Source organism: Megascapheus bottae, chromosome 16, assembly GCF_031878675.1.
Source record: "Megascapheus bottae isolate mThoBot1 chromosome 16, mThoBot2.hap1, whole genome shotgun sequence".
Lineage (NCBI taxonomy): Eukaryota > Metazoa > Chordata > Mammalia > Rodentia > Geomyidae > Megascapheus > Megascapheus bottae.
Genome location: NC_143524.1, coordinates 43,748,145 through 43,767,374, shown reverse-complemented (window position 1 = coordinate 43,767,374; position 19,230 = coordinate 43,748,145). Strand labels below are relative to the sequence as shown.

Here is a 19,230-nt window from a genome sequence, read left to right as displayed (position 1 = left end):
ATTTGAAATATGATGTAAAAAATCAATATTAATAAATTCTTTAATAAAAGAAATGACACAGGGCCAGGAGCTTGGACTAGTGTTAGCATGCTCCCCTAGCATGCACAAAGCCCTGGGTTCAATTCCCCAGAACCACATACACAGAAAAAGCCAGACGTGGCACTGTGGCTCAAGTGGCAGAGTGTTAGCCTTGAGCAAAAAAGTATCCAAGGATAGTGCATAAGCCCTCAAGGACTGGCAAAAAAAAAAGTGATACAAAGTTGTAAAAGTGATAAAATGTGATATATTTTAACTTACGAGGTAAGTTAGTTTAAATTTCAAAAGATAAAATAATTACATAGGAGCTTGAGATAAAAAATAGTGTAGGACATATATAAAAGACCAAGGATATACAAATCTTGGTATACTGTATATGTTTATTGGAGTAAGCAGACCCTTTTTTATGTTTAGCCTTGTTACTGATCTAAAGAGACTGCCTTTATATCTATCTATCTATATCTATATATCTTTACATATATAGATATATGTACAGAGGTTTGGAAATTAGGCAACTCTGGGCTTTACTCTTCTCCTTCCCCTGTGTTTGCAAAACCATATTCCATTCTAGAAACTGAAGATTCAGTGGTGTATAAAACAAAGGTTATGCCACATGGAGTACATTCTAGTTAGGGAATAATATAAATAAGTGAATAATTAAATATACTAGTCAGTCAGTGATAATGACATGTAGTTGAAAAGTAAGCCAAGAGTGCCAGGGAGCAGATGCACTTCAGTTGCTTACTACCTAACAACGTAGACATTGGATACTGAGCAAGGCAGAGAAGTCAGTTTTAACAGACTATTGCAATAATCCAAGCACCAAATAATAATCATGGCTGAAAAGAGGAGGCTACAGAAGAAGAGATAAGCTATAATCAGAGCCTATTTCATTTTGTGGACCTAGGCAAAGATGACTTCTTTTGCTTGTTCTGTAACTTGAACTCAAGGCTTTTTCACTGTGAACTAGTGTTCTACCATACCTCCATTTCTGGCTTTTTGCTGGTTATTTAGAACTGAGTTATGGATTTGTCTGCCTGGGATAGCTCTGAGATGTGAATTTTAGATCTCAGCCCCCTATGTAGCTAGGAACATATCTATGAAGCTAGCAGCTTCAGGCATAGATGATTTCTCAGAACAATACCTGTGTTATCTAAGTGGAGAAAAAAAGAATCAGTGATGATACTGAGATTTTAGATTTGAACATCTAGGTTCAACTGGGTTCAAAATAATTTACTAGGGCAGAATCAAGTCAGTGAAGACTTTGTTTTTAAACATATTAAGGTCTTAAAATTCCATTAAATTTCAAATGTCAAATTTGCATTTGGGGCTAAGGAAGGTGATGGACAGGAATGAAAAGTTCAGGACTTACACATAGTGATAGGTGTTAAAGCCATGATCTTGGGTGAGCTGTTATTAGTGAGTATAAAGAGAAGGTGTTCAGTGACTGTACAGCACTCCAGTATTTACAGGACTGGAATGGAGAAAAACCAGCAAGGTAGAATTGAATGGCTCTGGAGATAGAAGTAGACCAAAGAGCAATGTTATGTAAATTCAGTACTTTTATTTTCCATTTGCATACTCAACTGGAATATGAGCCCAAGTCTTCTGATTGGAAGCTGAACTCTGTTCTTTTTATGGCACCTGGTTGTTCAAGAATGTAATTGCCTGCGTGAATTTGCAAATCTCTAATAGCCTCTTTTTAAAATCTCTTTTTGAGGAAAAGATTTCTCTTTATTGTGCAGCCTTCATGATTTCATCTATTCATATATTATATAGTATTGTAACAATTCTAAATTTGCTAAGTTCTAGGAATACTATAGTCAGCATGATTACACCCATGCTTTTTTCTAATTTTCACTATAGGGAGAAGAAGGATATCAACTATAAACAATTACATAGAAATATTTGTAATTGGCCAGGCACTAGTGGCTCACACCTGTAATTCTAGCTACTCAGGAGGCTAAGATACCAGGATCACGGTCTGAAGCCAGCCCAGACAAGAAAGTCTTTGGGACTCTTTATCTAATTAGCCACCAAAAAATGCCAGAAGTAGAGCTGTGACTCAAGAGGTAGAGTGCTAATCTTTAGCAAAAAAAAGCTCAGGAACAGCACACAGGGTCCAGTTTCAAGCCCCAGAACCAGCATGCGCATGTGCGCTCACACGTGCACGCACGCATGCACACACACACAGCATAGCCAGTGAACCAGATTTCACTATTGCAGAGCTGTGCTTCTGCACGTGTTAAAATATTGCCTGTAAACCCAGAGTTAATATATTACAGTAATGCAAAAGATGTTGGTTTTTTTGTCAAGGCTAGACAGTATGGGAGCTTTTTCTTCATTTCCCTGCCTAATTCTTTTCTATTCCTCTTTAGGAGTATGTATCCTGTTTGGAAATCTTTTCTCGAGGGAACAATGCAGGTAGCCCAGTCTCGGATCAATATATGTGAAAACTATAAAAACTTCATTTCTGAACCTGCAAGGACAGTAAGAAGCATAAAAGAACAGCAACTAAAAAGGGTATTGTTTCTATTTCTGTTCTTATTATATATTTTAATATATCAGTGCTGCATTTGTAATCTTTATGATTATACTATCTGTATGATTATACTTTAGCTTCTTAAAATAAGATTTTTTAAAAATACACCTTTTACAAATGTTTGTGGCAACATCTTACGAAGATTTTCCAGTATTCTTTTACTACTGTATTTTGTTAACTGATTAAGGTGTATATAATTTGAATATGTGGAAATCGGAAAAACTCATAAAAATCCTCTTAGAAAACATTTAGCAATATTACTTTTCAATATAGCACAAGTAAATATGCCTACATTATTTCACAATATCTAATATGTTTTAAAATAGTTACATTGATAAGCTCACTAAGTTTTGAAAAAAGTTTGCCTTAACCATCTCAGTTTCTGCTGAAGCCATTTTCCATAATCAAAAGGAAGTTAACATGTTTTAACTATACTAATAACTATTTTTTGAAAAAAGTTTGCTTCCAAATTTAATAATATCAATTGTACATATGAATAAACTTTTTTTCAAAAGGACCTCTTTGATTATATAGAAATTAATTCATAGGAAATGTTATTATTTAATAGGATTTTAATGTAATGCTTACTGCTTCAAAATAGATGTTTGACTTATGATTACTGTGAGCCAGAGCTGTATTTACTATCCTTTCTATGCTTGTAAATGGTACCTTATCAGCTTATAATCTCCACATTACTAATGAAGAACTTGAGATCCAGATCTCAGGTTAATTTAACTGCCCAAGTCTGTGGTTACTAAGTAGAAATGGCAAAATGTAAATATAGGCTGTTCTACTCCAGAGTCTCTGACCCATTGAGATGTTAGAACTTGGATTCTTGAGTGAAAAGAGTCCTTTCTCCCTCTTTTTTTTTTTTTTTTTTTTTTTTTTGGCCAGTCCTGGGGCTTGAACTCAGGGTTGAGCACTGTCCTTGGGGTTTCTCAAGGCTAGAGCTCTACCAGTTGAGCCACAGCACCATTTCTGGCTTTTTCTATGTATATGGTACTGTGAAATCGAACCTGGGTCCTCGTCCTCGTGCATTCTAGGCAAGCACTCTAGGCAAACTCAGGCAAGCACTCTAGGCAAACTCCTGGCTCTGGTTCTCTCTCTTTTCATCCTGAATTGTACCTATTCACTGTGGTTACTTTTTTCTTGCCTTTACATTCAGTAAAAGTTCATTAGTTCCCAGGGAGGGTGAGAGGTGTTTAAATTGTGTCCTTTTTGTAAACAGTGTTACCAAAATTGAGACTATCTATATGCCCAATAAGTTGTTACCAAAATTAAGACTGTGTATATGCCAAATAAGTTGTTACCAAAATTGAGACTGTCTATATGCCCAATAAGTAGTTTTTTATTGTTTTTTTTCTAGAAGTTACTAGTACTTTGGAAAATAAAAAACTAACTGGGCATAGTGGCTCTCAACTATAATTCTAGCTACTCAGAATGCTGAGATCTGAAGATTGCTGTTCAAAGCCAGCCCTGGCACTAAAGTTCATGAAGCTTTTATCTTCAGTTAATCATCAGAAAACTGGAAGTGGTGCTGTGGCTCAAGGGGTAGAACGGTAGCCTTTAGCTGAAGAGCTCAGGCACAGGGCCCAGGCCCAGAGTTCAAGTCCCACAACTGACAAAACGAAACAAAACAAAAAGAAGAAAGAAAATATAAAACTAATATAAGGAAACAATATTTCAGCAGATTTCTAAAATTTTGATTTTGATTAAGATTTTCAGAATATTTTTTGAAAAAAGCAGAAGAAAGCTAATCTTCTGTTTGCCAAAGATGACTTGATTGATTTCAGTAGCATGAAATCAATGTTAAATATATGTGCGTATAAACTGACATGTTAAATTGAAATACCTCTATACAAATACTTAAAGGTAATAAACAGTTGCTGATAGCTCACACCTGTAATCCTGGTTACTTAGGACTAAGATCTGAGGTTTGAAGTCAACCCAGACAGGAGACTTTTTTTTTTTTTTTTTTTTTTTTTTTTTTTGGCCAGTCCTGGGCGTGAGCTCAGGGCCTGAGCACTGTCCTTGGACTTTCTCAAGGCTAGATCCACTTGAGCCTCAGCACCATTTGCTGTTTTTTTCTATGTATGTGGTACCAAGGAATCGAACCCGGGTCTTTGTGCATGCTAGGCAAGCACCTTACCACTAGGCCAAATTCCCGGCCCTTGTGAGACTCTTATCTCCAGTTGACCACCAGAAAACTGATGTGGCACTGTGGCTCAAAGTGGTAGAGTGCTAGCCTTGAGTGAAAAAGCTTAGGGACAGCATTCAGGCCCTGAGTTCAAGACTCACAATCAGCAAAACATAAAATAAAAAAGATAATAAAATCAACAAATGTGTGTATAATATATATACACATACATATAAATTTTAACCTTTAGAGCACTCAATATCATTTGTATAAGAATGCCTATGTCTCTTTTTTCCCCCCAAGATGGCTACATAAACTCCATATTTGATGCTTGCTTTTGCTTATTGGGTGGTGCCCTACCATCTGAGCCAGTCCTCCAACCCAAAAAGTATCTCTTAAAACAAGCAAACTGAACAAACTAGATTATCCCTAACCAATGATTTTAAGTTAGAGGAAAATGTCTGTGTGTCCTGTGTCTGTATGTTCATTCATGTAGAAAGAGTAGAAGGCAGGCACAAAGTTAATATTAACATTAACTTTATAACCACGTGGAAAGACTGTCTTCATTGCCAATGTATTTATCAATTCTATTTCAATGACTGTTAGAATGTTTTGAAAGATTTGGAATTTTTTTGTCAGTTGGGAAACTTGTACTCTGTGCTTGGGTGTTATTCCTAAGCTCTTCAGCTCAAAGCCACCGCCCTACCCCTTGAGCCACAGTGCCACTTACTGTTTTCTAGTGATTAATTGGAGAGAGTCTCACTTATTAGTGCCCAGGCTGGCTTTGAACCATGATCCTCAGATCTCAGCCTCCTGAGTAGCTAGGATTACAGGCCAGTCATTATCCCCCCCCCCACTTGATTGATGAGATTTGACAGTTACCTTAACTGTGAATTAACTTGTTTTATGTTATAGCTGATAATAATGGTGTTTATGTTCCTCTTAGGAAGTTGTTGAACATTAAGTATATTATCGGGCATACGTCTTACAACTTGGGATTGCAAGTTCTATAATAAATGCTATAAGTCTACTTCAAACTTCTTTCAGCCAAGAAGAGAAAGTATTAATTTTCATAACTAAAAATTCTAAGACTTAGGGCATGGGCAGATCCAGGACACAAAAGTTGGTATTAGAATCAACTCTTCTTTTGATCTATTGTCTCTGCTTTCTCCCATACTTTTATTCTCTACCTTGTGGTTCTTGGGTGTATAAATAACTCTTAGCAATCCTAGATTCTCCATGATTTTCAGCAGGATAGTTCTCTTAGTGGCTACATCATTTTTGCATTCCCGGAACAGAGTACAATAGTTTCACTTTCTCTACAACCTTACCAATACTGTCTTAAAACAAAAAAAAAAAACAAAAAACAAACAAACAAACCAACAAAAACCGGTGGGCCAGGAGTTTGGCTTAGTGGTAGAATGTTTGCCTAGCATGCATGAAGAAGACCCAGGTTCAATTCCTCGGTATCACATACATAGAAAAAAGCTGGAAGTGGTGCTGTAGCTCAAGTGGTAGAGCTCTAGCCTTGAGGAAAACCCAAGAACAGTGCTCAGGCCCTGAGTTCAGTCACCAGGACTGGCAAAAAAAAAATAGGTATATCTAACAGGTGTGAGATAATATTTCATTGGGGTTATGGTTTCCTGTTGGTTAGTGATGTTGAACAGTCTTGTGATTATTTTTTTCTTCACAATTAGCTTCTAATTTTTTAATTATATGTTTTTATTCTACACATTTTAATATGGTAATTTATTCATTATCTTAAATCAATAATTTTATTATTCCTAAATTTTGTTCCAAATTACTGTTTATAATCTACCTTGATTAGTAGTTTACTACTTCATGAAAAGTAGAAAAATACTTCAGCAGTGTAATTCTATTATTTCTGCCTTGATGACTTCACTTTGTTAGATTCTGTAACTTTGTCCATGTCTTTTGCAATTTTTCTGTATTTCTACTCTGTGTCTCTGTCTCTCTCTATTTCTCTCTGTCTGTCTGTCTCTCTCTCTTTCTCTCTCTTTCCCATTGATCTGTCTAGCATTACATTAGCACTGTTCTATTTCTAACTTGTGGAAACTTGATGTGTTTTTAATTTCTAGGCTCTTTTTGTCTGACTTGTAAAAAATATATTTTCTGATTCAGATACAGTTCTCCATGTTTCCTTTATGCTCTTTTCCCTCTTCTCTTGAATCTGGAGCCTGGTGCATGCTAAGAAAGTGCTGTATCACCACATTACATCTCCAACACCTATCCTTTTCCTTTATCTTCTTAAATATGTTACTCCTGATCTGTTTTATAATTCTACTATCTGAACCACTTTGGGCTTTGGGTATCTTTTTTTTTTTTTTTTTGTCCATCCTGGGGGCTTAACCTCAGGGCCTGGGCACTGTCCTTAGACACTTTTTGCTCAAGGCTAGCACTCCGCCACTTGAGCCACAGCACCATTTATGGCTTTATCTGAGTATGTGGTACTGATGAATCAAACCCAAGGCTTTGTGCATGCTAGGCAAGCACTCTACCACCAGGCTATGCTCCCTGCCCCACTTTGGGTATCTTTTTATCAGTGCCAGTATTTTGGTTTTCATCATTTGGGTCTATAGCATTAGACTCCAGTGCTGGAGCTTGTAGATAAAAGTTGTGGAAGCTCTGAGTGATGTTATTTACAAAGTTTGACAGGCAGATAGAATATTGAGATTTATAATGAGAGATTATCATAAGAATTATACTGTAGTCTTTTCCAGGTCATTTTTTATCTGCTGACATTTGCTTGTAAATGAAAACAAGAGCCATAGCAACCTAAGGCTTTGTGCCATTCTACTTGCTTACCCATGTCTTTCTCATTATACTGACTTTTACTTCCTTCCATTGAAGTAATTCTGATTCAGAGATTGTGGATGATTGGAAAACTGTGGACGTAGCGCACTGTTAAAGTGCATGTTTAGCATGTATGGCCCTGAACTATACCCCTAGTAACACACACATGAAAAGGAATGATTATGATTCACATTTCTGTAACAGTTTATAGTTTTCAAATAGCTATCATATCCATTATGGTTTCATTGATTCTCATCACAACCCTGACTGGGAATGTGTTTCATTTTTCTAATGATAAAACTAAAGCCAAAAATTCTTAGTAAGATTTAGTAAGTAGGAAGTTGGATGTACTACTTTCTAATTCTAAATTCCATACAATCTTTATTTTATTTTATTTGCTATTCCTGGGGCTTGAACTCAGGGCTTGGGCACTGGCCTTGAGCTTTCTCAAGGCTAGTGCTCTACCACTTGAGCCATAGCACCACTTTCTGCTTTTTCTGTGTCTGTAATACCGAGGAATCCAACCCAGGGCTTCGTGTATACTAGGCAAGCACTCTGCCACTAAGCCATATTTCTGGCCCAATTGTATACAGTTTTTTTTCTTTTACTTATTTTTTAATTTTTGCCAGCGCTTGAACTCAAGACCTGAGCACTGTACTTGGTCTTATGTATATGGTACTGAGGAATTGAACACAGGGCCCGGAGCTTCATGTATGCTAGGCAGGCACTCTACCACTAAACCACACTCCTGGCTACTATATATAATATTTTCAAAAACAAAACAACAAAAAAAAGTTAGGGCCAGGAGCATAGCCTAGTGGTAGAGTGCTTGCCTAGCATGCACAAAGACCCAGGTTCAATTCCTTGGTATCACATACAGAAAAAGCTGAAAGTGGCACTGTGGCTCAAGTGGCAGAGCAAATAGCCTTGAACAAAAAGTGTCTAAGGACAATGCCCAGGCCCTGAGTCAAGCCCCAGGACTGACCAAAAAAAAAAAAAAACTTTACAGGGCCGGGGTGGGGGGGAGGGGAGGAGTTGGCCTAATGGTAGAGTGCTGCACAAAGGCAGGTTTGATTCCTTGGTATCGCATACAGAGAAAAGCTGGAAGTGGTATGGTGGCTCAAGTGGTAGAACGCTAGCCTTGAGAAATCCCAAGGACAGTGCTCAGGTCCTGAGATCCCAGGACTGGCAAAACAACAAACAAAAACTTTACAGAAAAAAAAATGTAATTTAGCTCCAGTACTTTAGTATACTCCTTAATTTTCTGACTCCATTTATCTGCTTTTATATTTTCAAGTGAACTTTTTAAGATTTTGAAGGAATACCAAATAGCTTTATTTTCTTGCCTTTATTGCCATGATATGTGTAACAGCAAGTTTTTTCATAGCTGTTCTTATGCTTTAATGTCAGTCATCGGCAGCACTGGGTTATTTTGCAAAGCAGGATTGTTAAGCAAACTGTGATGCTGTTTGATACACTACTTGATGTGAAAGTACCAGCTGTTCATCAGATTTTAATTTGCAATTTGAAGGACATTTAAAAATTCTGACTCTTTCCCAGGGTTTCTTTCCTGAAGGGTATCACATGGTCTTTAGGAAAAATTCATTTTCTGTAAATTTGAAAGCTAAAATTACAATAATTGCACTTTTGTATTTTACAGTGTGTGGACCAGTTGACAAAGATCCAAACTGAATTACAAGAGACAGTGAAAGATTTAGCTAAAGGCAAAAAGAAGTACTTTGAGACTGAACAGATGGCTCATGCAGTACGAGAGAAAGCTGACATTGAGGCAAAGTATGTGTTTTTGCCTTTCTAAGAAAATTAGTATGCAAGTAAACATTATCTTTGCTGATACTTTGTTCTCTCTTAATACAGAGCATAGACTCATTCTTAGGTTGTATTCGTTTTATTTGACCTACATGTATTATGTACTTTAGGTTACATTTTATTTTGTATTCTCTGATGTTTGTTTCTACTAATGTACCAAAATGGAGCTATTTGATTATTAAGTTGAATTTGGAAAGGAATGAAGATAAACGAGCATTGAAAGCTTATTGAAAGTTTAAAGTTGCTTTGTTGTCAAAAATTTGGGGCTTAGAATCTGATTCTATCATACTAGATTATGAATTCAATTGTAGTTGAAAATATCATGTTTCCAGGATGCCATTGGAGGACCATGGATATGTCAAGTGCACAAATACTCTGATTTCCATTGAAACTTTGCCCAAGCACTATTTTTAATTGTGCATGAAATTCTAGTACATACATATTTTAGAATATGTTTTAGCAATTGTGTCAATTTACTTTCAGTATTTGTAAGTTATAGTCCTTTATTTTGACAATAACAGGAAAAGAAGAAATTGGATTTTTTTTTCTTTTTGGCCAGTCCTGGGCTTGGCACTTTTTGCTCAAGGCTAGTGCTCTGCCACTTGATCCATTGTGCCAGTCCCAGCCTTTTCTGTATATGTGATACCAAGGAATTGAACCCAGGGCTTTGTGAATGCTAGGCAAGCACTGTACCACTAGGCTATGCTCCCAGCCCTGCTTTCTTTCTTATTCGTTGTCCTTTGCTATCCTCCTCACAGTTGCTCTGCAAAAGTTGGTTGCTTTGTCTTCCAGTCCCAGGTGGTCTACAACTGTACTTTATATGAAGGCATACCTGCCAGCACATGCATTTAATTCTCCCTTGGCAATCTCCATGACACCGCAGTCAAGACAAACATTGCAGCTTCAGAAAAATCACTTGTCACAGAAGTATTGCTTGTTCCTTAGCAGTTATCTGTTGACTTTCTCTTCGTGGTTATTTCTAGTCATGTGGGTTCAAACCAACATATTTTACATATTTACTGATGGTTGAACTTTAGCTCCCCTTCCAAATTTACAGGAATCAAAAGAGATGAACAGTAGAGTAATTTCTCTTTACGTTCAACAGAATACCATTTGAAATGGAAGAAGTATACATAGGCAAGCACAATACATGAATAACTTCTAGGAAGGAATAATGGGAGAAAGGAGTTTTTAAAGATTGTGGATTACACTCTGTTGCTGTTATAGTTTATTATACATAACCCTGGAAGCCTCTAATCTTTACCTTTATGGTCTGGTTGCCCCTAAGTTTCTCTGACCTTTCCTATAAGAATTAAAATGTGTGAAATTGTATGGTATGAAATAACAAATAGTTCATTATTCTTTTAATTAAGAGACACCAAAGTATTTTCTTCATTAAATTTTATTTTTGTATTGAGGATATTTTATTATGATGATCTCAATATTTGATACTTTATCATAATATTAAATTCTTCCTGTGATAAAATACGGACAAATCAACATCACTCTTAGTTTTCCATTTTTTAAATTAGTTTTAGAATAGTACCTTCAAGAGAGTTACTTAAAAATTAATTATAATGTTTAGTAATTGTACAATTTATAATTTCATTGAACATTCTTTTCTATTTTTATTATAGGTCTAAACTTAGTCTTTTTCAATCAAGAATCAGTTTACAGAAGGCAAGTGTAAAGGTGAGGCTCGAAATAGTACATTACTTAATTGAGTAAATAAAGAATTGAATCTTTCAAGGGTGGAAGTGGGTTATTTCTACTTTACAGAATCATTTTAAGATTATTTTCACTCATCTGTCAGCACTTCTGATATAAATTGCTTCTTACGACTATGTTAGGGGTTAGGTTTCTATGCCTTTCCTGCTTAGGAAGCCTGTGTCTAACTCATAATACAAGAGACTGTGCAGGGGCTTTAAGAAGTACTACAAAATCTAGTTTACTTAGCCTTGACCCATGAGCCAGTCTTCTCAGATGAAAGTGAGTTTTCATGGGAGACCTTCAAGCTGTAGCATGTTTGCTAAGTTAATCCTTGTTTTACTGCCAGGCTCCCCATCCAGCAGGCAGTTCTAACATATTAGAAGTATTGGTACTTTTTAAAACTGTTTTTAACTCTAGTAGCTATATCTGTGTCTTCAGAGATAGGATGCTTACTTTCAAAACTTTTATTTTTTATCTGCATAAAATGAATAAAGTATTTCTTTCTCTAAAAAGCTTTAGAAGTATGTTTAACAGCTACTTTTAAAAAAACGTTCTTCCAAGTGTATGTAGTTATTGTTTTGTTTCTCAAAGTGTTGAATAATTTTATATACATATAAATGTGTTCTTGACATGGTTATCTTTATTCCTAGTGGGGAGCCATTAATTGCCATCTGGAAATTCATAGGTTCAGTGGCAATTTGCACTGATGTTATTTTTATTTTACTGTGTTTTAGTTGAAAGCTCGACGATCTGAGTGCAATTCCAAAGCTACTCATGCTAGGAATGACTACCTTCTCACACTAGCAGCAGCAAATGCACATCTGGATCGCTACTATCAAACCGATTTACTTAACATTATGAAGGTATTACAGTTTTAATTTCTGTAGTAATCTCATTTTGTTAAAAACAAAACTATTGCCTTAGACATGTGGTTCCAGTAGGAGAATGTATGCCTAGCCCTGGATTCAAACCCAGGTACTGAAGCAAAGCAAAGCAAAAAAAAAGTAGAGAGACTACTTTGTATTTCATTGGCATGTATTTGATAATGTTTAGATGTGCTATGCTTTAAATATCTTAGAATTAAGTTTTAGTGTTAGAAAATGTTCAGGGCTGGTGAGATCTTGGGGTAGATCACCAACACACTGCCAGTAATAAATGAAAACAAAATACTTAAATCCAAAGTATAGTAAGGGATCCTCAGATACTGTAGATATTTGCTATGTAGTGGTTATTGATATAAAAGATGGATACATAAAGTTATGAGATAACTCTTAAGCTGTGATACTACTTCTGAGTCATTTCCTTAGAAATGTTAGAAATGATAAAATAACAAATCAAGGAAGAATCTTCAAGTACCTTGTGAATCACTAGAGAAAGACTGATATTGCAAGGTTTTTTTTAACGTTATATCTATTTTCTGAAAGATACTTTTTTATAAAAATTATATTTAACAAATAATACTTTTATAGAAAGTATGTTTTATAGTCTTTTATGTAAGCTAAATATTAACTGGAATTTTGGCCATTAGCCACGTGTATTATTAAACTTGATTTTAAAATCTTCCTTATTTTGTTTTTAATAGGTTAAGCTATATAGCTGTATTTGAGGGTTTTGAGTGTCTATGGAACAAACAAAAGAAAATATCTAGTGGTTACATGGAGATAGCTCTAACTGTAGGTATATGGAAATAGATTGAACTGCAGTGCATCTAAACTCCATCATAGTCTTTCCCCATCTGTATCACTTGCATTTTTTTTTCTAGTTCTGGGGCTTGAATTCAGGGCCTGTGCTGTTTCATTCAAGGCTAGCACTCTACACTCTACCGCTTAAGCCACAGCACAGCTCCACTTCCACATTTTTGTGGTTAATTGGAGATAGGCTGGCTTCAAACCACTCTCCACAGATCTCAGCCTCCTGCGTCACTAGGATTACATACATGATACCAGCACCCAGCTCCACCTATACTTAGAATTTTCACTGAAGTAAAAGAAAAGGAGTAGAGGAGAAGAAAACCATTTTAATATACTGCCAGTTGCTCCTGTTCCTGTCAGATAAACCTATCCTTGGATTATATCTCCTTCCCTTCTATTCTGCCAACAGCTCAAATGTGGGATCTATTCTTCCTCAAAATGATCTTTTTCAAAATGTTCTTAAATATATGCCTTAACTCTTCTCTAACAAACACAGTGCTGTGGTGAAAGAGCTTGCTAAGGAATAAGCCATTGAAAATGGGAAAGCATGGGCCACCAGTCTGACCTGGTGGTAGAGTGCCAGAAGTGGTGCTATGGCTCAAGTGGTAGAGCTCTAGCCTTAAAAATGTCCAAGGGCCGGGAGTTTGGCCTAGTGGTAGAGTGCTTGCCTAGTAGGCACTAAGACCCCACTTCGATTCCTTGGTACCACATACATAGCAAAAAGCAGGAAGTGGTGTTGTGGCTCACGTGGTAAAGCTCTAGCCTTGAGAAAACGTCCAAGGACAGTGCTCAGGCCCTGATTTCAAGCCCCACAACTGGCAAAAAAAAGAAAAAGAAAGAGAGAGAGAGAGGGAGGGAGGAAGGGAGGGAGGGAGGGAGGAAGGAAGGAAGGAAGGAAGGAAGGAAGGAAGGAAGGAAGGAAGGAAGGAAGGAAGGAAGGAAGGAAGGAAAGAGAGACTGGGAATGCAGCTAGATCAGGTATTCTTTTTTTCTACAAGGATCTGGGAAAGAGATCAACTCTGTCTAGAAGACTATAAGCTCATTCCTTGAAAATAGAGTACATTTCCTGGAACCATCAAGACATACAGGAGAGTTGGAGGAAGTCGTTTGATCTTTTTTTCTTTCATTTTTATTCCTAAAACTGCCTTTTAAAAATCATCTGTAATGTTATAACTTTTGCTAATTAGCATACAAATAAGTATGAAAGACATAGGATTGTTTTGACATCCAGATGAGAACTCTGCATACCTTTAACCATACAGTATTGGTCCCATGTATTTACATGTCTTAGACATAGCGCTTGTGTTAGACATAGTGCTTTAGACTTACAAGGACATATTGGAAACTTATCCTTTCATTCTAACCTGGAAATATTATATATTCAGTTTCAAACAATTCATTTACTAAGGACTTGTTGTTGTTGTTGTTGTTATTGTTATTATTGTTATTATTATTATTTGTCGGTTGTGAGACTTGAACTCTGGGCCTGGGTGCTGTCCCTAAACTCTTCAGCTCAAGGATAGTTCTTCATCACTTTAGCCACAAGCTGGTTTTCTGGTGGTTAATTGGAGATAAGAGTCTCAGAGACTTGCGTGCCTGGAGTTGGCTTTGAATTTTAATCCTCAAATCTGTGCCTGCTGAGTAGCTATAATCACAAGTGTGAACCCCCAGCACCTGGCCTAAAGACAATTTTTAACACAGCTTGAACTTAAGGTTATAATTTATACTTTGGAGGATTTAATATTTTACTTTTTTATCTGTATATTTCTTATTTTTAAGCACTCTAAAGTACAAGCAAGAATGTTTTGGTCATATTTATCATTTAAAATTCTGTTTACTTTTGAGTCAGTAACAAATTCCAATTCTTTCTTGTTTTTAGAGGCTAGTACAATGCAAATTTATTACCACAAACTTGTTGAGGATTTTAATTCCAAGAATGGTGTGGCTTAACTGATTCTCTGCATAGAGTCTCATCTGGCCAAAATCAAGGTGTTGGCAGGATAATGTTCCTTTCAACTGGATCTGTGAATTATCTTCCAAATTCATCCTAGCTATTGGCAGAATTTTTTTTTTTTTTTGGTGGGAGGCGGGTCACTCATGTAGCTTGAAGTCTGGACCTGAGCATTTTCCCTGAGTTCTTCAGCTCAAAGCTGGTGCTCTACTACTTGAGCCACAGTGCCGTTTCCTGTTTCCTGGTGGTTAATTGGCATCTCAAGGACTTTTGTGCCTGGGCTGGCTTTGAACCGTGACCCTCAGATCTCAGCCTCCTGAATAGCCAAGATTAAAGGCTCACATGAGCCACTGGTACCCAGCTTGTTGGCAAAATTCTATTCCGTGTGATTATTTGACTAAAGTCTCTTCTCTCCTAAATTGGCTTTCAGATGGAGGTTATTCTCAGCTTTTAGAGGTGGCCTGCATTCTTTGGTTTATGGGTCTCTTCTTACATTTTCAAAGCCAACAAAGCAGATTTTAAAATTAAGCATATTTTTCAAACCTGTTTGTCTTGCTTTTCATTTTCTTTTTAACATCCTGTTTCTTGGGACGGTTAATCATTTGGCCCAGTTTCTGTTAATACTGTATCATTCTCAGCTATTTTCACAACCTTGTCCTTATGTATGTCTTTCTTCTCATAGTCACACTTTCAAAATTAGAGGCAACTCTTTCGTCCCCATATTTCCCTTCAGTAGCCAGCCCATCTTAGGTTTCAGGTGACATAGTGTAAATCTAGCTGCTAATACTCTAAAGTTGTACTCTGTTAATATGATGGTCCCTAGAAATGTATAGCTGTTTGAATTAATTAAAAATAAGTAAAATTTAATGTTCTTCCCATCAGTTACAATAGCCACATCTGAAGTACTCAGAATACACGTGTGGCTAATGACTATCATCTTGAACAACAGTTCTGCTTTTTTTAGTTTTTGCTTGTTTTTTTTTTCCCCCATTGCCACTTGATCTGTCTGACAGCAACTCTGATAACCATTTTTTCTAACATCCATAACCACGATTAAATTCTGTTTCTTCAGAATTAATTGTACCTTTGTTTACACTCTACACATTTAGTTATCCCTCATGGATAACTTGCATTCAATATTTTCCAATATTACTCTAAATGTTTCATTATGATTTTTTCAATTTTTTGATATGTAGAAATGTATTTTATATGTTGATTTGCTATGGTTACTGTGTAACCTTGTATAGAAAATGACTGTAGAGCTTAGTGGCCTAAAATAATAACAACTTCTGTTCTGCTTTTAGATCTATGCCCTTGTTAGAACCTAGTAGAAATTACTTTACAATTCCATATCAGCTAGAATAGCTCAGTGACTAAGGTCTGGATTCTAAGAGTTTAACCTTCCAAAGGAGCCTGTTACATTAAGCTTCTGTCTTGGCTGTCCTGTCTCCAGGCTTTCTCACAATTGTATGATTAGGTTTGCAAGAGAATTGTGAGTGAGACAGAGTTAGAGCACATGCTAGGCACAGCCCTGTCACCTTTTATTAAAGCCTTCTAGCTCATACTGTCTCGATTCTGGTACATTGTATTTACCAAAGTAGTGATCAAGTTTTAACCAGCATCCAGTGATGCTGAGGGGATTATATTTTACTTGTTAATAGACTCTGGTGATGTTATTGAAGTACACAGGTAACTAGAAGTACTGCTGCGACCATTTTTTGCAAAGACAGACTACCTTATGATCTTGTACCCTGCAACCTGACAGTTACTTCAGTAGATTTTTTTGTATGAATTTGTAATTGTTTTTAATAATTATGATCATGCGAATTTTAATAAAATTTTCCTTCTTCCTGATCTGTAAGGGTTTTCCCCCCTCACTTTATTGTGCCAACTAAGATCTTGCAGAATGTTAAATGGAAATTGTGGGAGTGAAGCTGGGTGGCTTACACCTGTAATCCTCACTGTTCAGGTGGCTGAGATCTGAGGATCAAACTTCCAAGCCAGCCCAGGCAGAAAGAGACTCTTATCTCCAATTGTGGTAAAATGTACTTAACATAAAATTTGACATGTTTAGATTTGACATTTTGACAGTTTGTTGGCATTTAGAACACACTTATTGTGCAATAATTGCTGCCATCTACCCCAAAAACTTTACTATTTTTCCAAACTAAAACTCTAACCCAATAGCTCCCCAGTCCTCTTGCCCCTGTCCCCTGGCAATTACCATTCTACTTCCTGTCTGTAAGAATTTCACTACTCTATATACCTAACAAAAGTAGAATCATTGCCAGATGCTAGTGACTCATGTCAGTAATCCTAGCTACTCAAGAGGCTGAGATCTGAGGATAGTGATTTGAAGTCAGTTTGGGCATAAAAATCTCTATGAGACTCTTATCTCCAGTTCACTACCAGAAAACTGGAAGTGAAGCTATGGCTCAGCATGGTAGAGTGCTAGCCTTGAGCAAAGAGCTCAAGGACAGTGCCTAGACCCTTAGTTCAAGACCCAGGACAGACACACACACACAAAAAAGTGGAATACAGTGTTCTTTTGTGTTTGGTTTATTTCACCCAGCATATCTTCCAGATTCATTCATAAGTGACTAGTATGTAGCTCATTAATAAAGTGCTTGACTCTCATGTGTGAAGCTTCAACACAAATCAACACCCAAAAAGAGACAGAATTATTTTTGTAGTATGTGTCAGAGTTTAGAGGCAGAATAATATTCCATGTATCTATGTATTGTTTATTTATTCATCCATTGATGGATGGATACTGAGATTCTTTCCATCTTTGGCTATTGTGAATAATGCTGTTATGATCATAGATATATGCAAGTTTTGAGTTTCTATTTTCCATTCTAAGTAGTATATACTTAGAAATGGAAATACTGAGTCAAATTGTATTTCTGTTTGATATTTGAAGAATCACAATGTCATTTATGCACAAGGACTGTACTGTTGTACATATTTTTCATCACACAAAAATGCTACTGTTTCGGGGCTGGGAGTTTGGCCTAGTAGTAGAGTGCTTGCCTAGCATGCAGAAAGACCCGGGTTCAATTCCTTGGTACCACATACATAGAAAAAAGCTGGAAGTGGTGTTGTAGCTCAAGTGGTAGAGCTCTAGCCTTGGGAAAAGTCCAAGGACAGTGCCCAGGCCCTGAGGTCCAGCCCCATCCACAACTGGCAAAAATAGAATAAAACAAAAATGGTAATGTTTCTACATCATTTCTAATTCTTTTTGCTTTCTCCTCCCTCCCTTCTATTCTTCTCTGTTTCTTCCTTCATCCCTCCTACTTCTCCCTTCTTTTCTCTTGTCCTCCTCTCCCAAGCTTTCTTTCTCCCTTCCCTTCTTTCCTCACTTGGCACTAGTATTACAGTGTCTTGATTTATGTCAGCAATCAACCATTGCTTTTTGTAGCATTGATGTAAATGTCAACACAATAGAAAAGGGAAATATTAATCTTAGTATTAATTATAAAATGCCTTTGACCTAATGGATCTCCTAAATGGATTTCAGAGACCTCCAAGAGCATTCAGATTACATTTTAGAATACTTCAATTTAAACTACAAAAACCACAGTTATAGGCTGACACTGATTGCTCACACCTATATTCTTAGCTATTCAAAAATCTGAGATCTAACGATTGTGGTCCAAAACTAGCCTGGGCAGTGAAGTTCCTAAGACTCTTACCTCCAGTTGACCACCGAGAAGTCAGAAGTGCGTATAGATGCCCTTCAAGTAGTAGAGCTCTAGCCTTGAGCACAAAAATACTCAGGGACATCATCTAGGCACTGAGTTCAGACCCCAGGACCAACAAAAATAAAAAGGCACAATTATGGTTGAGAAGATGACATCACACAAGTTGCCAATTTCATTGTTTTTATTATGTATGGCAAATAATTTTAAGTGACTTTTTACCAAAGAAATGAGATGAGGGCTTCATGAATCCTTGCCATCAAGGACCTTGAACAGTGAACATTAAAACTAGAGCTTAGGCATCCATCCACAAAAGTAATTACCTTCTAAAACATGTAATATTAATAGTCACTTAAGTTTTCATTTAGCATAGATTTATATTGAAGTAACCTTATTTGAATGTGAGTACTTTTTCAAGCATGTGTTTCTATGAATGCAAACAGTATAAATAGCTAAAAACCACCAGCTCTCATTAAAATATAAGCTTCCTAGTTGGACTTGATGATGTACATTATCTTTTCAGCATAAGAGGCTGAGGTACAAGGATTGAGAGTTAGAGGTTAGCCTAGGCTACAAAGTAAATTTCAGGCTTGCCTGGGCTACATAGCAAGACCTTGTCTCAAAAGAAAAAAAAAAGACTGTAATATTCCAGAGAGCAGGTTGCTATTGTGTACCTACCACCCAGAATGAGGAGGAGGGGTAGCAGTGGCCCTTCTCATAGAGAATGTCTCTTTGTAGGGTAGGTACCCTGTCAAGACAGCCTGGCTTTTTTAAGAGAGTAAGATTCAGCACATGGGTGGAGGAGGATGAGGCTGTCACAG

The 19,230-nt window shown here is 36.7% G+C and overlaps 1 protein-coding gene across 2 annotated transcripts in view; it reads left to right on the top strand.

The window, feature by feature from the left end:
- Fchsd2 (FCH and double SH3 domains 2) overlaps positions 1-19,230 on the top strand; it is a 189,164-nt gene that overhangs the window by 87,981 nt on the left and 81,953 nt on the right. For both annotated transcript variants that reach the window (XM_090348381.1, XM_090348382.1), the window contains exons 5-8: positions 2,415-2,559; positions 9,190-9,323; positions 10,994-11,048; positions 11,801-11,929. In XM_090348381.1, coding sequence (XP_090204507.1) covers positions 2,415-2,559; positions 9,190-9,323; positions 10,994-11,048; positions 11,801-11,929 — 463 coding nt within the window. The remainder of the gene's footprint in view (positions 1-2,414; positions 2,560-9,189; positions 9,324-10,993; positions 11,049-11,800; positions 11,930-19,230) is intronic.